This window comes from Hippocampus bargibanti, linkage group LG09 (genome assembly GCF_051943395.1).
Source record: "Hippocampus bargibanti isolate YZ-2025 linkage group LG09, ASM5194339v1, whole genome shotgun sequence".
Classification (NCBI taxonomy): Eukaryota; Metazoa; Chordata; class Actinopteri; order Syngnathiformes; family Syngnathidae; genus Hippocampus; species Hippocampus bargibanti.
Window position 1 is genome coordinate 21,096,793 of NC_142742.1, and position 22,445 is coordinate 21,119,237.

The 22,445-nt window shown below is 42.2% G+C and overlaps 1 protein-coding gene across 2 annotated transcripts in view; it reads left to right on the forward strand.

The window, feature by feature from the left end:
- Nucleotides 1-3,391: 3,391 nt before the first annotated feature.
- Nucleotides 3,392-22,445, forward strand: part of sobpa (sine oculis binding protein homolog (Drosophila) a) — a 58,757-nt gene continuing 39,703 nt past the window's right edge. For both annotated transcript variants that reach the window (XM_089004820.1, XM_089004821.1), the window contains exons 1-3: nucleotides 3,392-3,701; nucleotides 11,368-11,488; nucleotides 12,258-12,467. In XM_089004820.1, coding sequence (XP_088860946.1) covers nucleotides 3,606-3,701; nucleotides 11,368-11,488; nucleotides 12,258-12,467 — 427 coding nt within the window. In that variant the 5' untranslated portion in view covers nucleotides 3,392-3,605. The remainder of the gene's footprint in view (nucleotides 3,702-11,367; nucleotides 11,489-12,257; nucleotides 12,468-22,445) is intronic.

A 22,445-nucleotide genomic window follows, 5' to 3' on the forward strand; every position in this document is an offset into this window, starting at 1 on the left:
AGGAGGTAATAATTAAAGGAATACCAACACCGGAGTTAAAGGCTTGCTTCAGACAACGGGACACAATACTCGGTCTTTGCCGGCGGACTGGTACACACGAAAAGGCTGGCTGTGTGGATGTCCAGCAAGAAACCGCCTTTTCTGCTTTTCCTGCCTTCTGTTCTCAATTTGTGACAATGTCTGGACTCAAATGGGATATTCTCATCTCATCTCATTTCATTTTCCGTACTGCTTATTCCTCATTAGGGTCGCGGGGGTTGCTGGAGCCTATCTCAGCTGTCTTCGGGTACGAGGCGGGGGACACCCTGAATTGGTTGCCAGCCAATCGCAGGGCACACAAAGACGTACAACAGTCACTCTCACACTCACACCTAGGGACAATTTGGAGTGGTCAATCTGCCTGCCATGCATGTTTTTGGAGTGTGGGAGGAAACCGGAGGACCCGGAGAAAAACCACGCGGGTCCGGGGAGAACATGCAAACTCCACACAGGGAGGCCGGACCGGGACGCGAACCGGCGACCTCTGCACTGTGAAGCCGGTGTGCTAACCACTCGACTACCGGTCCGCCCTCAAATGGGATATTGCGACCTGAAAAATTTACAACGGAGCCTCATCAAAAATGAGCGAAGACTCAACATCAGCATCCACAATGGAGAACCGGGTGATTTTAAAAGATCTCATCAATGCCACCTGCTTCCTTGCCAAACAACAGCTGGCATTTCATGGAAATGATGAAAGTAAAGGCTCTGCTAATCGTGGCAACTATGTTGAACTATTACATGCTTTCCCTGAGAAAGATGACAGGCTAGCGAGTATTTTGGGACATCCACTGTATTTTCTAGCCTGTGAAACAGAATACAGAACGATTTAATTGAAGCAGTTGGTGATGTCATTAGAAATGACATTAAAAAGGAGACCGGTGCAGCCTCATTTGTTGCTGTAGAAGTAGACGATATTGTCATTCTCAGCACTGAAAACATACAGTCGGAACAGGACTGATCAAGGACGACTTTCTTCACTGGCAGTGATCTCCGTTGAGACAGAGAGACTTTTAAAACTGAAGAAAGATAAGGAAGGCTTCTATAAAGAAGTTATCGATGCCTTTGTTCAGAAGGAGCGGCGCATGGACTTCATTTACGAGTAAAGATAACACGATAAAAACGTTTTTTTAATTCTTTTTTTCTATGCTACAGTTTGTATATATAAAGAATGCTGACATGAAATTTTAAACAAAATACGTTAACTGTTGCCAATCAAATGGTGAATAAACTACTCTGTATAGTTCATATGTTTGTAAATCTGACTATGATGACGTAAGTGCCTCACCAGCCATGAACCTCACCGCACGTCACTGGTTCACACCTACATGTACAACGTCACCCAGTGGGAACCCTCAAGCAAGTCTGGTGAGTGTACCATTACAACAACAGCGACTATTGAGTATTGTCACAGTTTGCAAGTTAGTGATGGCGGTTGTGGATCCCAAAAAGCAGGCAGGAGAGAGCAGCAGGTTGTATTTGAGAAATTATATTAAAATAAAGTCAGCAGGAACCAAATCTAAAACATCAAAATCATCTGAACAGAAAAGTACAAAGTATCAAAGAAAAACCAAGAGTAAAAGTCTGCCAAGATGACACAAACTTGACAGGGTGAAGCAAACACATTCAATGCATATACAGTAAAGTCTCGTTATATCGATATCGGTTATATCGATAGTACTGCTTATTACGATACTATTTCTATGAACGCAAGGAGAAAATTTACATGCCGCAGTATCGGATATATCAATAGTCCGGTTATATCGATATTTTTTCCGACTCCCGAGAATATCGATATAACGAGACTTTACTGTAATGCAATGACCCGACGCCGGATGGTCTTGCCGGGAGTCCTTTTGACTGCCACTGATTGGAATGACCAACACCTGCGCGGCTGCAGGCAGGGCCGACAACGCTACCCGTTGGTCGCCAATCAGAACGTGGCAGTCTGCCACTGACCGGGATGACCAGCATCTGTGCAGGTGCAGGGCGGGCCGACAGCGAGCGCCACCCGTTGGTCGTCAACCAGATCGTGACAAATATAATATACAATTCCATTTTTTTTCTTTGAACTCAAAGATGTAAAACTACACGACAGGCCTATTGTAAATATTGTTCATCTGTTGAAATCTGTTTTTGTGAGAACTTAATTGTCATACTTAGACCTATCTGCTGTCGCATCTGATGATGCTGATGACACAGCATTGCACCACTGCTAATCTATCACATAGCACGATGCCACAAATGTGCAAGTATGACATGCACGCAATTGTGCTATGTGATCTGAAGCAGTTCAAAATCAAAATAAAATTCACCATCCTCGTAACTGCCCGTTTTATCTTCCTAACCTTGATTTACGAACGTACATACAGTACTCTGGCGCTTGAGTGAGGTCAAAAAGAGAAATTCACTGTCACTCATAACATTTATTGAACGGTAAAAACAGTCAAACATATAAATAATGGACATTAAAAATATTCACAAGCAGTTACAATACTGGCCAAAACCCATATCCAGCAGCAGGGTGGTGATAGTGGACACCTCGTGATCACATCATTCACGTGCTGGTGCCCATTTAAAAAGCATGCACAGTGGGTTTATTGATGACTCCAAATTCTCTGCAGGAGTAAATGTTTGTTTTTCTATTTGTACTCTGAGAATGGTTGCCGACCAGTGTGGGAAGTCAGTTGGGAAAGGCTCCAGGACAACACTAGCGACTCTCCACTGTAAACCCAAATATTCCATCCATCCATCCATCCATCCATCCATTTTGAATACCCCTTATCCTGAAGAGGGTCGTGGGGAGTTGCAGGAGCCTATCCCCGCTGACTTTGGGCAGTAGTAGGGCGATCACGCTGAACTACTTGCGAGCAGGGGCATATATAGAGACAATTAATGCCGAGTGTGTAAACCTGACGGGGGCTCATCTGGATTGCTTTCCCCTCAAATCTGTGGCATATGGTTCAATTACTAAAGTCTTGCAACAAAAATAAGTCATACTTATTGTACTTTAATTTTTTAAGTGCAAAGAAAATTTGAGTGAACGGTGTTTAATGGGCAGTTGAAATTGAAGAATACACGACTGCTTGTGAATTGGATGAGCAGCTGCGAGGGCACCAGTTCACCTCTTGGAGACACTCCCCAAGCCAAACCAAGACAGTTGCACTGAACGGACTGAGCGACCGACTGCACTGATTGCGCTCCATGGGAAACTGAGAAGACACCGTCTACCTCAAATCATCAACACGTCATATAATGTTTCAGCATAGGCCCCTCCCCCTGTCTCCTTTTCCCCTTCGCTCAACCTCTCCTTTGACTCTTGGACAGAGGAGGCACAACAGGGGGGCACGGAACGCGGAGGAGACAGGCAGAAGATGGCAGATTTAGCCCGGCACGGCCAGCCATCGGCGGCATCACCATCTTCAAACGTGTCGCACAAAATCTGCAAGACATCCGCCGTCTGGCGAGTTTAAAGCGCTGCCTCTCGCTCTTGCGCTTTACACCCCCTCTCCCCTTCCAGCCCCAGCTGCCACCGCAAACATTGACATAAGTATAAGCAAGAAAACATGGCAGAGATGGAAAAAGAGGGCAGACCTCCGGAAAATAAAAGAAGCCGAAAACCAGCGCACCCGATGAAAAGGGAGATTAATGAAGAGATGAAGGTAACATCTGCATGCTGTTTACGCGCGGAGTGCTTGTGAGGAGCGTGCGCGTGTTAAAGCACCAGTGGCCCCGAACACTGTAAATGATGCACCCAAGTGTAATATTAGGTTGCATGCGAGACTAATTTGAAATGTGGATTATTTTTTTAGCACCCACAAGCTATTGTTTCCTTCGCGTGCCCTGGTCCCTGACACAACGGCGCACATATTCACCATTATACGATCACTTATCAATTTAACACCGAGTTTGTAAGCAACACAAACAACAGGCGCTTTGTGACATTTAATATCGCCGCCTATTTGTTAATACATCTTCAATAAATGGTTATTAGAAAATCCCGTGTGCATTGAAGGCACCTCTCGTCCCCACTATTATTCTTACTATGCACGCTACAAAGACAGAATGGATCCACTGCGCATAATTACTACAAATCAATGTGGGGAAACTCGCCTCCTCGTGCTACGTTTACGTGCTTATGTCGGATGAGTAAAGGCGCGTGCTCTGCCAAGAGGCGTGTAATCCAGATGTTCCCCTGTTGTCAGGTTTACGCACAAGATCACATTATCTTCTGTGTTGGGCCTGCAATATTTGATCCCCGAAACACGTTGTTTCAATGAATGGCTTATATTTGAATTCAGTGCGGTTAATTGAGGCGAAAGAAAGTGATCTCGGCAGATTTCTGTGTGTCGCTTTGTCTCCCACTTCGGCATCATTTGCGCTCATTTTGGCAAATCACGTTCAAAACACTGCGGGGTAGAATCATACTTTGGCGATCACACTCATGCTAATATGGAAATTGTGTGTTAGACCTGACACAACCCTTTTCGTGGTTGGACTCATCCAGAATTAATACATCTGTATGTCACTGAGTCCTTTCTGTCACCGTAAAATGAATCGATTCTTTCAAAGCTGATGTATGGATTTTTTTGTATTCAATGTGATGAACATCACCAGTATTTATGTACAATATTTAATATAAGGGAGCACATTAAAATCGTTTTCTATTGGCAAACCGCTGAATTCGTGTTTTCTTGGTAACATTGTTTCTTTGACATCTGCTTATTCTTGGTGGATTGACTTGAAGAACTTTCAGTTCCATATTTTATCCCATATTTACCACAATATTACGTTTCTTTTAGTACCTGTAATTGAAATTAATATAGCACGAATAACACTCCTGTTTTTATTTATTTCTTTTATTTTTGGGGGATGCGGAGTGGATGGCTGTTTGTAAAGATGTGATATCAGTCCCCTTCCTCAAATGTGTCTTGTGAACGTGTGTTCTATTAATTTTTGTACAGTACTGCCATATTTGTATTGACCTTGAGAGTTTTGAAAGGTGCTTATGAATGAAATGTATTATTATTATTATTATTATTATTATTATTATTATTATTATTATTATTATTATTATTATTATTATTATTATTATTATTATTATTATAAGGCATATTTTTGTTACATCTTAAAAAGTTAGTTTTGTTTGTTATAATCAGTGCCATTTGTAGCAACAGTCTCATTCCGTAATCCTTGCAATCTAATCATTCAAATGAATAAACTTCAGCTTCAGCATTTAATAAATTGAGCGAGTAAAACTGTGTCATGGCCAATAACAGACATTGTTGCTCTGATGATTCGGAGAGTAAAATCCACCACATGCATTGCTGTAAATACAGTACAAGATATTGCATTGAATTTAAAATGAAATTTCTTATTCTTATTCTTATTCTTATTCTTATTCTTATTCTTATTCTTATTCTTATTCTTATTCTTATTCTTATTCTTATTCTTATTCTTATTTTTATGATGATAATGATGATGATTAGTATTGTTATAAATTTGGTGAATAAGTTAAAACACTACTACAAAGAAAAGATGCATCCATGCAAAGTTCCCTAAAACCAGTTTCATATTTTTTTATTTAAAATACACAATGGCCCACACATAATCACATGAAAAAAAGCTTTAAAAAACTGCAGATGCAAAAGTCATAACATTGTGCAGTAACTCATCCCACCCCAAACAAAATTGAAAAAAAATGGCACATTTTCTATTCTACAACATATATATGTACATAATTTCACCGCATTGCTTCATTTTTAATAAGTTAGCCGAAGGGGAAAAAAACATGCCCATACACAAATACACAATGTTCCCTTCTGAGCACTCCACTGGAAATCTTAACAGTCTGACAGTGTTTCCTTCTTCTGGCTGCAGCTTAATGTGTGCCATGGCCAAGTAAGCTCTGGTGAGTAATCACGGGGGAAGAAGGAGTGGGCATTGAGGAGCGAGCAGAGGAAAGGGGAGAAAGGAATGTATGGAGCACGGGGCTGGCTAAGCTGTAAAAACTGTAACCTGAGTGTCTCCAGTGGATCAGATATCAAGGAAAGGAGAGAGAAATGAAAGCAGAGAGGGAGAGGTAGAAGACGTAGAGAAATGAAAAGTGGGCAAGGCATCCGCAAAAGGGAAAGTTCCTATGTGGATTTGGGAATTCTATCATCATGCTCTGTGTCCTACTCTGGTTTCTATCCTCCATCCTCATGGAACCTTTACTGGCAATATTGGCCAAGAAGAGGCTTGAGGAACATGATGGATTTAGATTAGTTGCATTAAGTTCATCCTGTCTACTTATTACTACTACTAATTTAAAACAGAAAACAGACAACACACTGTCTTTAAGATAAGAATCTGTTTTAAATTAAATAAAAAATGGATTTAGATGTATTTTTAATTAATTACTATTAGCTCATCCTGAACATATTCATGCAGTTTGCTTTAGTATCCACGAAACATTATTTCAATTATTTTATTTTACAAAACTCAGCACCTTAAGGAGTTCTGTTTGTTCTCTTAGGATGAGAAAAATCCTGGACACACTTCAAAAGAAAATGCTTCACGTATGTTGACACTTGCAGAGTTGCTTTGATTTGCCATTATACAACAGTACGCCACTGTAGTAAGAAAACAATCATGGTGTGATTGAAGTCCAGGCCAGACAAGGCAACTTTTTTAAAGATTTCATCCACAAGACAACTCAATGTACTTCCAATAGGCAATACAAAGTTTATACTTTTCGCTATAATTCACAAGTTTGGATCTCCAGCCTCAACTGTAGATTTTTTAAAATGTATAATTTTACAGCTCTTTATAACACGTACAAGGTTTATCCACATACCCCATATTCAGGTTATAACCAAATTTATATCACTGGTCATTCAATGTTCGAACACCGCAAAATCACATGCCAACCTCATGGTGGGGCTAGAGGAAAAGTAAAGGGATCACTTCACTTTTCTTCCAAGTCTTCCATGACAGTGCTACTTGGCAACTTCACCTCACAGTAAGAAGTATGTATCGCTGTTCAAATGTGGGCTTTTTGTCTTACTCTATGATGTGTTCTAATTCTTACTGTGCCCCCCACAGTCTAAAATCATATTCCATCTGGAAAAAAATGTAAACAGTGTGGGGCAAATTCCTTTATTTTTTACTGTCGACCAAATGGGTTTGGTAAGATGAATATGATACAAAAGAGCGACATTCCATTCTTAATTTAAAGGTATTTACATCTGGAGTTGATACATATCTTTGAAAGGTAGCACGTTTTTTTAACCTACCCATTTTTTTTATGTGAGCAAAAGTATTGGAACATTTGACTGACAGTTTATTTTTGATGTGTCCTGTCACATCGAGTTTTCTCAGAATAGGTAATTGAATATCTATGCTCAGTTTCAAATTTGGCTTTTGGCTTGATTTAGAGTCATAGGTGTAACCGCCCAGCTAACCAGAAAGCTGCCCAGAACATTAACCTGCTTGTGAAGCCGAAAGAAGAGGCAATTCAAACCATTTTACAAACATTGCCTATTGCCAGTGTTGTGTGTCTGGTGAGATTTCTTACTCCTCTTGGGTTGGATACAAAAATATCAACATAAAATAGTTGATTAACCATCCATCCACCCATTTTCAAATCTGCTTTTCCTCACACATTTTTGAAATATGCTACCCAGAGAGAACCAAGCTGGGACAGGTAGAACACACAAAACCCATACAGGAATACTTTAGCTGAAATCAAACCTTCCACCTAAGCACCATGAAGCGGACCTGCAAACTATTTGATTCACCCATAGTTTAATTTGTATTTGTTTATAATAATAATAATAATAATAATAATAATAATAATAATAATAATAATAATAATAATAATAATAATAATAATAATAATAATAATAATGGGCGGCCCGGTAGTCGAGTGGTTAGCACACCGGCTTCACAGTGCAGAGGTCGCCGGTTCGCGTCCCGGTCCGGCCTCCCTGTGTGGAGTTTGCATGTTCTCCCCGGACCCGCGTGGGTTTTCTCCGGGTCCTCCGGTTTCCTCCCACACTCCAAAAACATGCATGGCAGGCAGATTGACCGCTCCAAATTGTCCCTGGGTGTGAGTGTGAGAGTGACTGTTGTATGTCTTTGTGTGCCCGGCGATTGGCTGGCAACCAATTCAGGGTGTCCCCCGCCTCGTGCCCGAAGACAGCTGAGATAGGCTCCAGCAACCCCCGTGACCCTAATGAGGAATAAGCGGTACGGAAAATGAGATGAGATAATAATACATTACATTTTAAGCGCTTTTCAAAGCTCTCAAGGACACTTTACGGTCACAGACAAGCATAGGCCCTATAATAAATAAAATACGATCACAAATAGAATGCAATAGATAAAATACAATTATAAATAGAAACAAGTGAGAGAGCTACACAGAAAATGCAATTTTAAATAGGTGTGTTTTGAGATGGGACTTGAAGGTGAGAAGAGAATCAATGTTACGAATGTTGGGAGGAATGCTCCAATCAATTACACGCCGAGTTTATTCTATGCATATCACCGCTGGAGATTAGCACTGCCACCAGCCAGCAGCCGTGCCATACTTTTTGGGATCTCACCCAGACCCCACCCCCCCCACCCCAAACTCCACCACCAGGATTTTCAGATGCTTTTCTGGTCAGTCACCATGATTAAATGTTGCACATGTTTATGACAGGCTGTTGAAAGTCAGCATGTGCAATAAATGTGTGATAAACATGACCAGTATATTGGCAGAGTAACAGTTGTCTGTCGGGTATTCATTATAATTGGGCCCTGCCATGCATTTCATGTGCCCCTCTGAAGGCTGGGCCCGGATGACGGGTCTGATGTGGCGGACCCGACATGGCCAGTTGCCCCACCCTACCGACTGCATACGTATGTACATCCCTTTGTCCTTTTAGTGACTGGTACGCAACATTATGACAACGGATCCCCTTTTGTGCTGGGGACTCAAATACCTGTAAATAACAGCACCACTCTGTTTCGTGTGGAGAATGCAATCCTGCGTGATAATCCCAATTTTTGTACCTACAAACTGAGGACATGTTCTTTTCCCTGTAACTGTAATGAAATACGGTTAAGTTTTTGCATATTCTGAATATGAACCATGTGGATAATATTATCAGAATCTCAATCAGAATCATATGTTATATGTTGACTCTGAAAGGACAACCGACATCACTTTTTTGTTTCCTAACTGACATCAGAAAAACGTTTTATAGCATCTAAAATACCCAAAACACGCAGTATGATATTTTTAGTCAAATGCAAAACACCAATAAAAAATGACTTAAAGTGTCCAAAATCTGCAAAAAAATTGAGCTGCGAATTGGGCATTTTCAGAAAGTCCTGCCCCCAGTTTGTGACGTCACGCCAAGATGTCTTGCATTGGTCGAGAATCAGAACAATGGCTTCAGATTCGGATAATATGCTTTCTTGTTACACATCCAGTTATGAATATGATTCAAATAGTTCTGAAGATGAAAGCATACATGTTTGCAATCGATTAAAGAATTAATTCCATGCCATTTTGAGGCAACATTGGGGGGAAATGTATCAATAAAAAAGAGTCAGAAAATGGCGACCAAGCTCCGTGTGATGAATTAATCAGCCAGGTTTCCACAGGCTCATAATTTCCTTACATGGAGCTTTGACGCCCTCTTCTGCCTTTTGCACCCACGACATTTTCAGACCAAGCAAGTACAGCAAAATGCATTGACGTGATGGAAGGACTGCTACAATGTGTCGTTTTTTCGCTCAGGGGCGTTCCTTCAGTGACGTAGGGTGAGGACTCGTCACCAACTCAAAAACAAGACTTCCGAAATATTCAGCACAAGTCTTAAAACGTAAAACATAGCTATATGCGGTGAAATCTTTGTAAAATACGCTCAGTAGAAGTCATTTGAAGCCATTTTACAAATTATGGACACAACTTATTCATTTATGTGAAAATACTGATATTCATGATTTTTCACAATAATAGAAACAGAGAAAGATCAACATGAGGCACTTAATATTCAAGAACATCTGACAGTACTGTTGTCTTCTTCTTCTTTTTCGTTCAGCTTTTCCCTGCAAGGGAATCAGTGTCCTCCATCTTCAGAGGTTTGATTCGCATGTTTGTTTTGGCCAAGCTTTTACATCGGATGCCCGTCCTGACAAAACCCTCAGTATTTATCCGGGCTTGGGACCGGCACAATGAGAAACTGGCTTGTGTCCCCTTGTAGCTACAGAACAAGCAACTATGAACTTAACAAAGATAAAGATGATCAGGAAAAGGCTCCCAAACACAAAATGGTCATTTGCGAGTCAGCTTTCAAACAAAGCAAAACTATACCCACCATTTGATGACAATGCGTTGATCTTACTGTTATCACACATTTTCAAATGATCATTTCCACAAAATTCCCAAAATAATGAGGATGCCTCATATTTGTTTTTTTAAACCATCCTGCAGTCCTTGGGGGTTGGGGTCTGGTGCTTGTGGGCACCATGCCACGTTGGTGACCTCAGCTATATAGTATGGGAGTATGAAAAATTAAATGCTCATCTATCAGATGATTCCCGAATGTATTCAGAAAGGGAAAATATAACGTGCAGCGCCATTCCCGAATTTGCTCGGGTTTTGTTTTATCTTGCTTCGGTGCCGATAAAGCGCTGGCCAGACCTCTGGCAATGTTTTTCCCTTGAACGAGGGGGCAGCATTTCCCTTGTTTTTCATGCTAGCGCTTTGTTCCAGCTTCAGCTGTTGTTAAAGCGCTATGTAAACTAATATGTATGCATTGTATAGTGTATTTTGTATAGCCGGCCGCATTTCAAGCTCAGATAACTCCAGACCCATACAACTTAGGAATCAATTCTTTTTTTCTGCTGAAACTCAATATTCTGTGGGTCTTGCAATTTCAGTGAAAATGACAAAACCCTGGCACTGGAGTGGAGATATTTTTGCACATGTCTGGTAGTGGATGATACCATTTGCAAAGCAATTTAATTTTTTGCACATTACTGAGAAAAGTAAACAAATATGTTGCTGAATGTTCTTGAATGGGTTACTCCAACATCATCTTACTGTGAGTGGCTTACATACATTTCACATTCTCCAAACCATTGTAGTTTTTCATATCAATACAGATCGATAGGTATCATCAGTGGTCATTAACAATGCCTTGAACCTTTCCAATCATAAAAATAATACAATTGCAATTTTTGATTTTTTTTTAATTTTAATTTCTGACATGATGCTTTCTATGTTGTTACATATCCCACAAATGCACAAATACTAATACTGCTTATCATCCTTTTGTTTGTATGCAGAGTTTTGCAGAGAACACAATGAACGAACTCCTGGGGTGGTATGGCTACGACAAGGTGGAGCTGAGAGATTCGGACCACTTGGATACAGGCGAAAAGCCACCACACATCTCTGTCCTGAAAGGTCCAAAACACTAACACTGATAAAATATGCTCATTCATGACATTGAAACCTACTGTAAATTAGAGTGGCAGTCCTAATAACACTACAGAGGCACCAAATTCACTTCTACTGCATGCATGGTTGAAGTTTTCTTCTTCTTTTTGTTATTTTCATAGACAGAAACAGGGGTAAAGGGGGATATGCGTCTTTTTGGGAGGTAATGCAGCTGGCATACTTCCCTACCATTGAAAAAGGCTCCACTCATTCACTTTAAAGTGAACACTAGAGGTGCACACTGTCTTTGACATTGTGAAAGGAGAACTCTTTTAAGGAATAGCAATCAGTCCTCCTTTGGTCGATGATCCACTGCAAATTTGCTGGTGTTTAACCAAGAGTAAACAAGAGTTTCCACGAACGTACTTGGAGTCATACATTTGTTTCACCCACATTTTTATCCACACATAATGTCACAACGAATTCAGTGTTGTGGAGACACGAGTTGCATGGCAGGGGTGTCCAAATATTTTGCAAAGGGGGCCAGATTTGGTGTGTTATTTATGTAGGGGAGCAACCTTGGCAGATGTTCTTCACATATAACAGCAATTAAATTCATACATTTCAGCGAATAAGTTTGTGTTTCACATTTGCTTTTTTATTTTAATTTTAGCTGTCTTAAGCATGTGTTTTGGTTCATTTGAAACATGCATATCTAAATTGAGTAGATATTGAAAATTCTTATGATGTATGGACATGCAGTGAGTTCAGGAGCATCCTTTTATCCTCCTCACAGAAAATGTGTTGCCAAAAATTCCGACTTCAAGACGGAGCAACGATGTGTCTCCGGATTTAGCCAACGGCTCTCAGTGTCTGCCAAACTCCAGAAACGGAGTCTCAGAACACCCCACCACACCATCCACCGCTACAACCAGCACCAAGGAACATGGCAGCCAGCCCACCACTGTCCCAGTCTTACCCCCACCATTGATCAAGCCACCAAAAGGTAGGCGTAGCTTTTACAAGCACTTTGGTTTGCACAAACGCATAGAGGTAAGAAAAATGTAAACATATACAGTAAAGTCTCGTTATATCGATATTCAAGGGAGTCCGAAAAAATATCGATATAACCGGGACTATCGATATATCCGACCCCATTTGCATGTAATTTTCTCCGTGCGTGCATAGAAATAGTATCGATATAACCGGGACTATCGATATATCCGATATCGATATAACGAGACTTTACTGTACATACAAAAAGTATGTTGCATTTTGCATGCCTCAAACTAATTTGCAAGTCAAGTTTTCTTTTTTCCATAGTCATCGCACATGCAGGTGCAAGCCTTGTTTTTAGCGTGTTTGTGAATTTACGTGGCGTGTTCCGGCGGACCAATGTTATATCCTTTTACACCTACCTGGGACATCTCATAGTTTGGTGGATGAAAGTAGGGCTCACACATGGAATCAATCCATCATTATGGAAAATGGGCTCCAAGTGCCCACTTCATATCCGTGATTGTCCAAGCTTACTTTCAATCATCCGCAAGTGGACATCTTCTTGCAGTCCCACTGATATGTTCTTTGCACACATCCATCTCTTGCATGGACTGCAGTGTCACAAAGCAAGTTGGATGCATATCAAAAGAAAATACATTACACCCATGCACACAATTAGACTGCACTTTGCACTGGTCATAAAAATAGCACTCATAGTCTTTTATTTTTAGTCAAGTCCAGCCATAAGTTATTGAAATAGTGACAACTGTTGACAAGGGTTCAAGTAGAATGTCAAGTCTTTATTTCTCTGAGTTTCAGATTACCTAGATTGCATGTTTTTGGAGTGTGGGAGGAAGCTGTGTGCCACAGAGGCAGCCATAAAGAACATAGAGAGTCCACAATGAAAGGTTGAACTGACATTGGTCGGTATATTTTGACATTTTTTGTGCCATCATTCCAGAGTAGTCCATATTTTGGGATAACCTATTTATTATTTGGGATTACTATTATTATTACTTCATCAAAATTATGGTTGAGTCTGTAGTTATACACCTTCAACGCAGTCTGACCTGTGAGGTTCCACTGTAGTCTATCGCAAGTTGGAGGCAGTAAAAATAATGAATTCAAAATTCACACGTTCCCTGTTTCCAGAGCAGACAGCAGGGGCAGGTCTCTAATGAGCTGTCTACCTGCTGTACACCTTGTTGTTTTCCACCTGCTCCGAGTGTCAATCTTGCCCCATAGACTCTCCAAGGAAATGTCCGCACTCTCCGACCAGACAGCGGCATCATTATCTCTTGCGTCTGTTGTTGCACAGGAGGTTGTTACGCCCTGTGGAAGGTTCGAGCCGCCTTGGCAGCGCTGAAGAGGAGTCCCCATTGGCTCTGCTTTGGCAGCGGAGAAACAGATGGTGCAGTGCCACTTAAAGCCCAGTATTTGGCCAACAACCTCTTCGAACCGCTCTATCTTCAACCCCCACGCATACGCTGTATTATTCAAATCCCTTGCAAAATCTGACATTCTTTTGAAGTGCAGGTTCTTATAGGTATATCAGGGTTATCTGAATAATTGTTAGAGTATAACTCCCTGACTCGTGCGGATGTGCATTGTTTGTGATGGGCCTTCTTTTACAAGATGCCAGGCAGATATAGAACATTGCAAAACTATGCACCTCAAGTTGTTTCTCCATAAGGGGAAAAATTACAACGTACAGTGAGACCTTGGCTTACAAACTTAATTGGTTCCCAGACAGAGTGTGTGAGGCGAAAACTGTGTATCCCAAAAAAAAAATCCCATAGGAAACCATTAAAATGAGAATAATCCGTTCCCAGGTCTACATAAAATATAATTTTCAACTAAATAAGCCTTAAAACTACACAACATACCTTATTCTATGTATAATAAATATGCTATTGTATTGTCATGAAAGAAATACACTTCAATGTATAATAAAGTCACTTTATTTACATTTGTGATGGTCGTTGATGGCTCTTAATTGAAACCTGTTGCTTTCTGACTTGTAAGATCTTACGAAACTGAGGCATCACATTATCATTCATCATGTTGATGATTCTCATAGCCTTTTCTGGATGGAACTGTTCAATAAAAGCCTGCACATCAACTCCTGAATAGCCTGCTTCTGCTTGTCCTCTTGAAGGCAAATCAAATCCTCTGTGTTGAGGACCTCATTATAATCAACAACAAGCTCCTCGATGTCATCTGCATCCACTTCGAGTCCCGTAGGTACTGGAAGAGATTTTATTACAACAACAGGCGTGAGTCCGATGATTCCATGGACGCAGAATAAAACGCGACAAAAGAAGGCGTTGCGGGGCGATTTGTCCAGCACATTGGCGATCCCGGAAAGCACCAAATTTACGCGATCGCGGCTAACAGTCACCCCTGGCAAAGCAAACTCTTGAATTTGCCAGCACAAGACACAGCGAGGCGTCGTAATCATGTCACTAGTGAGGTGACAGTGACTCGTTGAAATGTCCCGGTATCGGTGATGAGGGGATCAACACGCACACCATGCACATTCGCGATCCCGGAAAGCACCAAACTTACTCAATCGCGGCTAACAATCACCTCGGGCAAAGCAAACTCTTGGACCTGCCAGCACAAGACACAGGCACATAATCATGTCACTGGTGAGGTCACAGCGACTCGTTGAAATGAAATGAAATTGAAGTGTCTTCGTCGGCTGGCGGAGGTCGTACGTGACAATTTCGGTGTCATTAGTCACGTGAAAGCATCGACTAAATAACGCCTTTGTGTAAAGCTTTTAGGCGATGGATGGTAGCAATGGTGGACGGTAACGGGCTCTTTATTTGTAGAATGGTCCTAGAACGTTACTCTCAGGGAAGTGACACACAGCGTGAGAGATGAGTCAGGCTGAGATTCACATGACAGCCGCGGTGTGCACATGTAACGCCACAAACGCAAACCTCGTTCGTGTTTCTCAATGATCTCCTCCTCGACGGTGATTATTAGGGGATCATCTTGCATTCATTTCCTAATAGTAAAATTATCAGCAAAAAGCTCCTCGGAGGCGATCGACGTGTGAATTCAGAGAGAGGGGGTGTGGAAAGGTGCGCCGGCTGGAGCGCTGTTCGGTCGTGTGCTTCCTCCAAAGATCACTCCGCCAGATCCGAAGATCATTCCGCCAGATCCGAAGATCACTCCGCCAGCCATGGTGGGTGTGTATCGCGAAAAGTAGTGCGTATTCCAAGGTTTAATTTTCATAAATTTGACGTTCGTAAACCGAAAAGTTTGTAAGGTAAGGTGTTCGTAAGCCGAGGTCTCACTGTACTGGATTGTGAATTCATGGGCATGAATCCAAAAATAGAACACACATAAAAGGATAATGGCTCTTAGATTTAGTTAAGCACTTTTTGTCCGTTGTCCTGTCTTTGTCACGTTTTGCAAGGTGGTGATGGCGGGCGCGGATCCCAAAAAGCAGGCAGGAGGGAGCAGGAGGTTGTTTGACAAATTGTATTAAATTAAAAGTCAGCAGGAACAAAATGTAAAACCTGAAAATGATCTGAACAGAAAATAGTGTCAAAAGAAAACCAAGTGTAAAAGTCCGCCAAGGTTAAACAAACACATGCACAGCATACAATGCATACACAATGCATACAAACATGCAGCAAAGAATGAACCAACCAACCATCGGATCCCGCAGGTACATCGGACGAGTCTCATTTCCACCCTGTGCCTGGCAATGCTACGTCCACGTTAGCCCACGCCTCGTCGAGTTTGAATTGCGTCACTCGACGAGCCGTAACGTCCACGTAAACGTCCGGCCGAGACCTCCTTCCAGGTGGCCGTCCAGGGTGACACTGGGTGTCTGGCAGTGCACGCCCACGTCCAGCCACGCTGTCGTCATGCATGACGAATTGAGTGTCATCCAGGACGAGCCGTGCAACGTCCGCGTCAACGTCAGTCCGAGACCCCACTCACCGCTGGATCCCGGAGCGGCTCAGGACTGGTCTCGTTTCCCCGGTGCCGGGCAGTTCACGCCCATGTCGGCGTCCGGCCGAGACCTGGTCCCATATGGCCGTATGGGGTGCCATTCTACCTATGCCTGGCAGTTCGACATCCACGTTGAGCCATGCGCCGTCGCGTGAACGTGCGAGAGGGATGGCACACACACCCACGACGATCCGTGCCGCGTCTTCGTCCACCCCAGGCCGAGTCCCGTTCCCATCAGGCCGCCGCCCGTCCTATGCTGGAGAGGCAGCGGTGGCCGTCTCCACCATTGTTCCCTGGCAAGTGGACCTTTTGGGAGACTGTTGGGACTTCTGGAAGCAGCCCCTTGAAGGGGGGGGGGGGGGGGGGGGTACTGTCATGATCTGGTTGGCGACCAACGGAGGGCGCTGTGGGCCCCGCCTGCACCTGCACAGTTGCTGGTCGTCCCGATCAGATTGGCGACCAACGGGTAGCGACGTCAGCCCTGCCTGCAGCCTCGCAGGTGCTGGTCGTTTTAATCACTGACACTTCACGGACACAATCACGGACACCCGGCACGACCATCCGGTGTCGGTTCATTGTTTGCGGCATGCTTTGTATGCATTGTGTATGCATTGTATGCTGTGCATGTGTTTGTTTAACCTTGGCGGACTTTTACACTTGGTTTTCTTTTGACACTATTTTCTGTTCAGATCATTTTGAGGTTTTACATTTTGTTCCTGCTGACCTTTAATTTAATACAATTTGTCAAACAAACTCCGGCTCCCTCCTGCCTGCTTTTTGGGATCCGCACCCGCCATCACCACCTTGCAAAACGTGACAGTGTTAAGAACCCAGCAGTGCTTTTTAAAAAGAAATACGAGTTATTCTTTCAATTCAAATGAGGTGACCCGACATGTGCTATGTGTTAATCTCAACAAGACGTGAAAAACTTGGCTAGCATGTGATGGGGGGGGGGTTAGCTGGGTCAAGAGACTAATGGATCTGCGATTTTTTTCTTCCCATCCGCATAGCCATAATGTGAAACCTGCGAGAAACTGAGAGACTCTCAAAGGGTCTTTCTTCACTTACCTGAACAGTATCAGCATTAAAAGCCGGCAGCTAATCACTGGTCACAGCCTTTTCAGTGACACCGAAGGTTACTTAAAATTACTTGTTGTTCACACTAACTGCATGGAACATTGCAGCTACATACATTTTAATGAGAGCAGAAATATATTATGCACATTTTAATGCGAGGCTTGATATAAGTATTGTGGAGAACACAAGATTCATAAGATTTGGTTTCACGGGGCCGGATGGATTTGTGTCAAATTTGGAATTTGTGTCAGCTATATGTGGAAAGTAGGTGGCAATTTTTGGCAAAAGTTAATGGTCAGTTTGGCACATGATGCTATAGATGTTGGCCCGTAAATGTTGTCAGTAAATATGATAAAATCAACACAATCTTGATTTAAAAAAAGACAAAAAACAACAATGTGCACAATCAACAGTCTGTCTTGCAGTTCTCAATCAATCTTTGTGCTACATATGCCACACCATCTAGTTCCCCAAAAACATAAGCTAAATGTGGTATAGAGTGACGTGCGGTGAGGTTCATGGCTGGTGAGGCACTGACATCATCAGTCAGATTTACAAACATATGAACTCTACAGAGTAGCTTATTCACCATTTGATTGGCAACAGTTACCGTGTTTTGTTTAAAATGTCATGTCAGCATTCGTAATATATACAAACTGTAGCATAGAAAAAAATAATTTAAAAAAAAGTTATTATCGTGTTACCTTTACTTGTAAATGAAGTCCATGCGCTGCTCCTTCTGAAGAAAGGCATCGATAACTTCTTTGTAGAAGCCTTCCTTATCTTTCTTCATTTTTAAAAGTCTCTTTGTCTCAATGGAGATCACTGCTCGTGAAGAAAGTCGTCCTTTATCAGTCCTGTTCCGACTGTATGTTTTCAGTCTTTTCAGTGCTTAGAATGACCTGCTGTAGTAGCTGGAACAGTGAGCACGAGCTGGAGCAACTTTGTCGCCTCAGGAACAGTTTCAATCAGATCCTTCTGGGCCAAAAAGCTGAGAAGCTGTCCAGGAGATTTACATCCATCCCTCACTGGTTGTGAGCTATACAGTCCAACGAGATCTGCCGTTAGCTTCACAAAGTCAAAGAACCTGGCATATTTTGACAGGCTTTGCAGTTTCGCGTCATCGCGTCATTTCCCCAAATTTGGCGCAGTCCACCAAGAAAAGCCAGCTCACCGAAATGATCAGACCTGGCCTTCATTTGTCAGCTTATGTTCTCCAGAATGTTTCAGAACACTCGTTCACATCTAATCGAATGTCTGTCTCCACTCTCTGTCAGGCCCAGTGCGCTGCATTTCTGCTCAAATCGGTCACAGAAACTGTCGAACTTCAGTTTCATACGCTCGAGAGCCGCAACAGTGTCGCGGATGCGTGCAACACAATATTCAATGTCCATCACTTTGTTTTGTAGCACTCTAAAAAGCGCGTCAGTTTCGTTGAAAATGTCCTCATATGCCATAAGGAGAAAGCATGTTGATGCTTTTGACAGCCACCGATCGTATCCTGCTGCCATCATCAGCGTGTCATTATCCCAGCTGTCGGGATTTTCCGTCATTACCCGAAATAATGTGCGCAGATCATTTTGGTGCATGCTTATTGTCTGCAGCAGCCTGGAGTTAGAGCTCCATCTTATAGGTGCTGCTCTGGGTAAACGGCGCTTCATTATATCATCCAGCAAGTGAGTGCGCTTTGTGGACTTGCTGAAAAATGCCGCGAGTCCCTCAGCTGTTTTAAAAAACGTGCGACATTCGGGCATGCACCTCGCTGAATGCAAGAGCACCAAGTTCAGTGTGTGTGCTTAACAGTGCGTAAACATGGCTTCGGGCACTTTTTCTTTAATTTTAGCTTTCACACCATTAAGTTCTGAGGCCATTACAGCGGCTCCATCATATGTCTGAGCTACAAGCTTATCAGCACAGTCATACTTCTCCAACGCTCTGAGGACGTACTCAGCAATGGCAGGAGCGCGTCTATCCTCACTCACATCGTCAAAGCCCAAAAACGCTTCCTTCACCTCGCAGCCTGCTTTAGATGTAGCTACATACCGTAATATGACCGAAATCTGAGCATTGTTTGTAACATCTGTTGTCTCATCTACTTCTACAGCAACAAATGGGGCTGCACCGATCTCCTTTTTAATGTCATTTCTGATGACATCACCAACTGCTTCTATTAAATCGATTCTGTATTCTATTTGACAGGCCAGAAAATACAGTGGATGTCTCCAAATGTCTCGCTAGCCTGTCATCTTTCTCAGCGAAAGCATGTAATCCTTTACCTTAGCATTGTGGATGCTGATGTTGAGTCTTCGCTGTTCATCCAAAGCCAAGTCGATCCTGGACATCCCAAATGTTTTTAGCGCGATTTGACTTTGGATGTGCGCGGTCGACCGCTCATGTTTGATGAGGCTCCGTACTAAATTTTTTAGGTTGCAATATCCCATTCGAGTCCAGACATTGTCATAAGTTGAGAACAGAAGGCAGGAAAAGCAGAAAAGGCAGTTTCTTGCTGGACATCCACACAGCCAGCCTTTTCGTGTGTACCAGTCCGTCTGAAAAGAGCGAGTATTCTGTCCCGTTGTCTGAAGCAAACCTTTTAGCTCCGGTGTTGGTCGTCCTTTAATTATTATCTCCTGCTTCGATTGAAAGTCCAGTTTTGAAAATTCTTTCAATTTATATATGTAATCCTCCATTCTGAAAATGATGGCAAGCAACACGAAAAAATGACTGGAGGGTTGCACTTTACTTGCTAACTGTTTACTGTAGCTTGCGATCCCTAATTCTATTATTCTGCAGCCGTGGATTCGCAAGTATCTCTGGAATCTCAAGCGCCCCCTGTCATGAGGCGGGAGAACTGTGTGCCTCACCTACGCACAGAGTTTTGATAAAAATAAAACAAAATAAACACTGTAGTACAGTAATGTAGAAATTTTGTTGATATACTAAACGTGTTTGAACGCTTTAATAGCGATATGCAGAAGGACAGCAATGCGGTCTCACTGCAGAGCAATACAGCACAGTTAGCATAGTGATTGTGCAATCCATGTTGAGGCTCAGCCGGCTACGGTAAATGTGAAAATTCAGCGATTTGGAAAGAAAATCCAAAAACGGTGAAGTTAAAGGGACAAGAACTTTAAAGTACAAATCACTAAATACATATACAGTAAAGTCTCGTTATATCGATATCGGATATATCGATAGTCCTGGTTATATCGATACTATTTCTATGCACGCACGGAGAAAATTACATGCAAACGGGGTCGGATATATCGATAGTCCCGGTTATATCGATATTTTTTCGGACTCTCTTGAATATCGATATAACGAGACTTTACTGTAACTGTTTAATTTATTTTTTCATTTGATATTTCCATGACAGGTTTCCATGATGACAGGTGAGGCACTGCCTCACTTGCCTCCCCTGACTGCACATCACTGGTGGTATATGTTACCGGTGTCACAACAGTGACTGTCTTGAGCTCCATGATTCTGCTGTCTTAATAATACCAGACGCGTGGATGTGTCTTTTTATTTCTTTTATTGCTGCAACACAGTATGGTAGAAGGGATGGGTGTAGTCGCATGGGTTTCGTCTTGTGATTAACATAAGTCTCGTCCAAGTAGTTCTTAATGTGCAAAACATTGTAGATAACAAAACAGAATGAACAATGTGTGATCGTATAGTGCAGGGGTGCTCACACCTTTTCAGCATACAAGCGACTTATAAAAACAACCAAGTCAAAATGATCTACCCACGACAAAAATGCAAAACATAATTATTTTCAAATGTTTTAAGGATTCTTTGTATGTACAATGTATGTTGATGTACCTTGCATAACTGAATAAGCCAATATTGCACAACACACATAATAACTACATATACATAACATTATACATAACTATAATAATAATAATAATACATTTAATTTCAAGCGCCTTTCAAAACACCCAAGGACACTTTACAATAAAAACAATAAAACAAAGCACATAACAATAAAACCATAAGTAAAATGATACATAATAAAATAGCACATAACTATTAACATTTTTTGTAATTACCTGAGTTTACTTGCACTGAATTGAATCAACCAGGGATGCATAGTCCGGACAGTAGCTGCTGACAGCCAGCCTCAAGCACATTTCCAAATAAATGTTCATCATTCATGGTGGAACGGTATTTGGACTTAATGATCTTCATGTAGGAAAAGGCTGACTCACGTAAATCAGTGGCGCTGAATAATGCAGTCAAGGAGGTAGCACATTTCCTCATTTTGGGGTACTTTTCCTGTGTGAGTAAGTTACAGAACTGCCCATGAGCCCTGGACTTCAGCAGTGAGAACACTCACAATCTCCGATGTCTTTCCACATTTGCTGGGTTAAATCCTCAGCCATGGCTTCACAGCGCCGCGTAACTGTATGTCTTGACAGCTGCAGAGCTTTGATTGAAGATAATACCTCTCCCTTATTTTTAAAGTCTCTGAACACGGAGTGAGCTGCTTCAACGAATGCTTCTTTTACCATCTCTCCGTCTTGGAAGGACTTATTGTTTTTAACGATGGCGTGACTCACCCGGAACAATGCTTCGGTTGGCGGCTTTCGCTTTTGAAGTATGTTGAGTGAAAAATGACTGCTGTCCGGACAACTGGGATTTTAGTTCGTCCCCGTTCTCTTTCTCAGCTGGCTTTTCGGCGGGAAGTCAATGTCGTATTTTCCATGAATCAGAATCAGAATCAGAATCATCTTTATTGCCAAGTATGTAGGACACACAAGGAATTTGTTTCCGGTAGAACACGCTGCACTAGTATCGTTGTCAAAAAAACTGCTAAGTGGCACTATACAGTTCCATTTTGGCTACTGTTGAAAGAGTTCAAAGAGTTAATGGCTTGGGGGAAGAAGCTGTTTAAATGTCTGCTGGATTTGGTGCGCATGGATCGGTA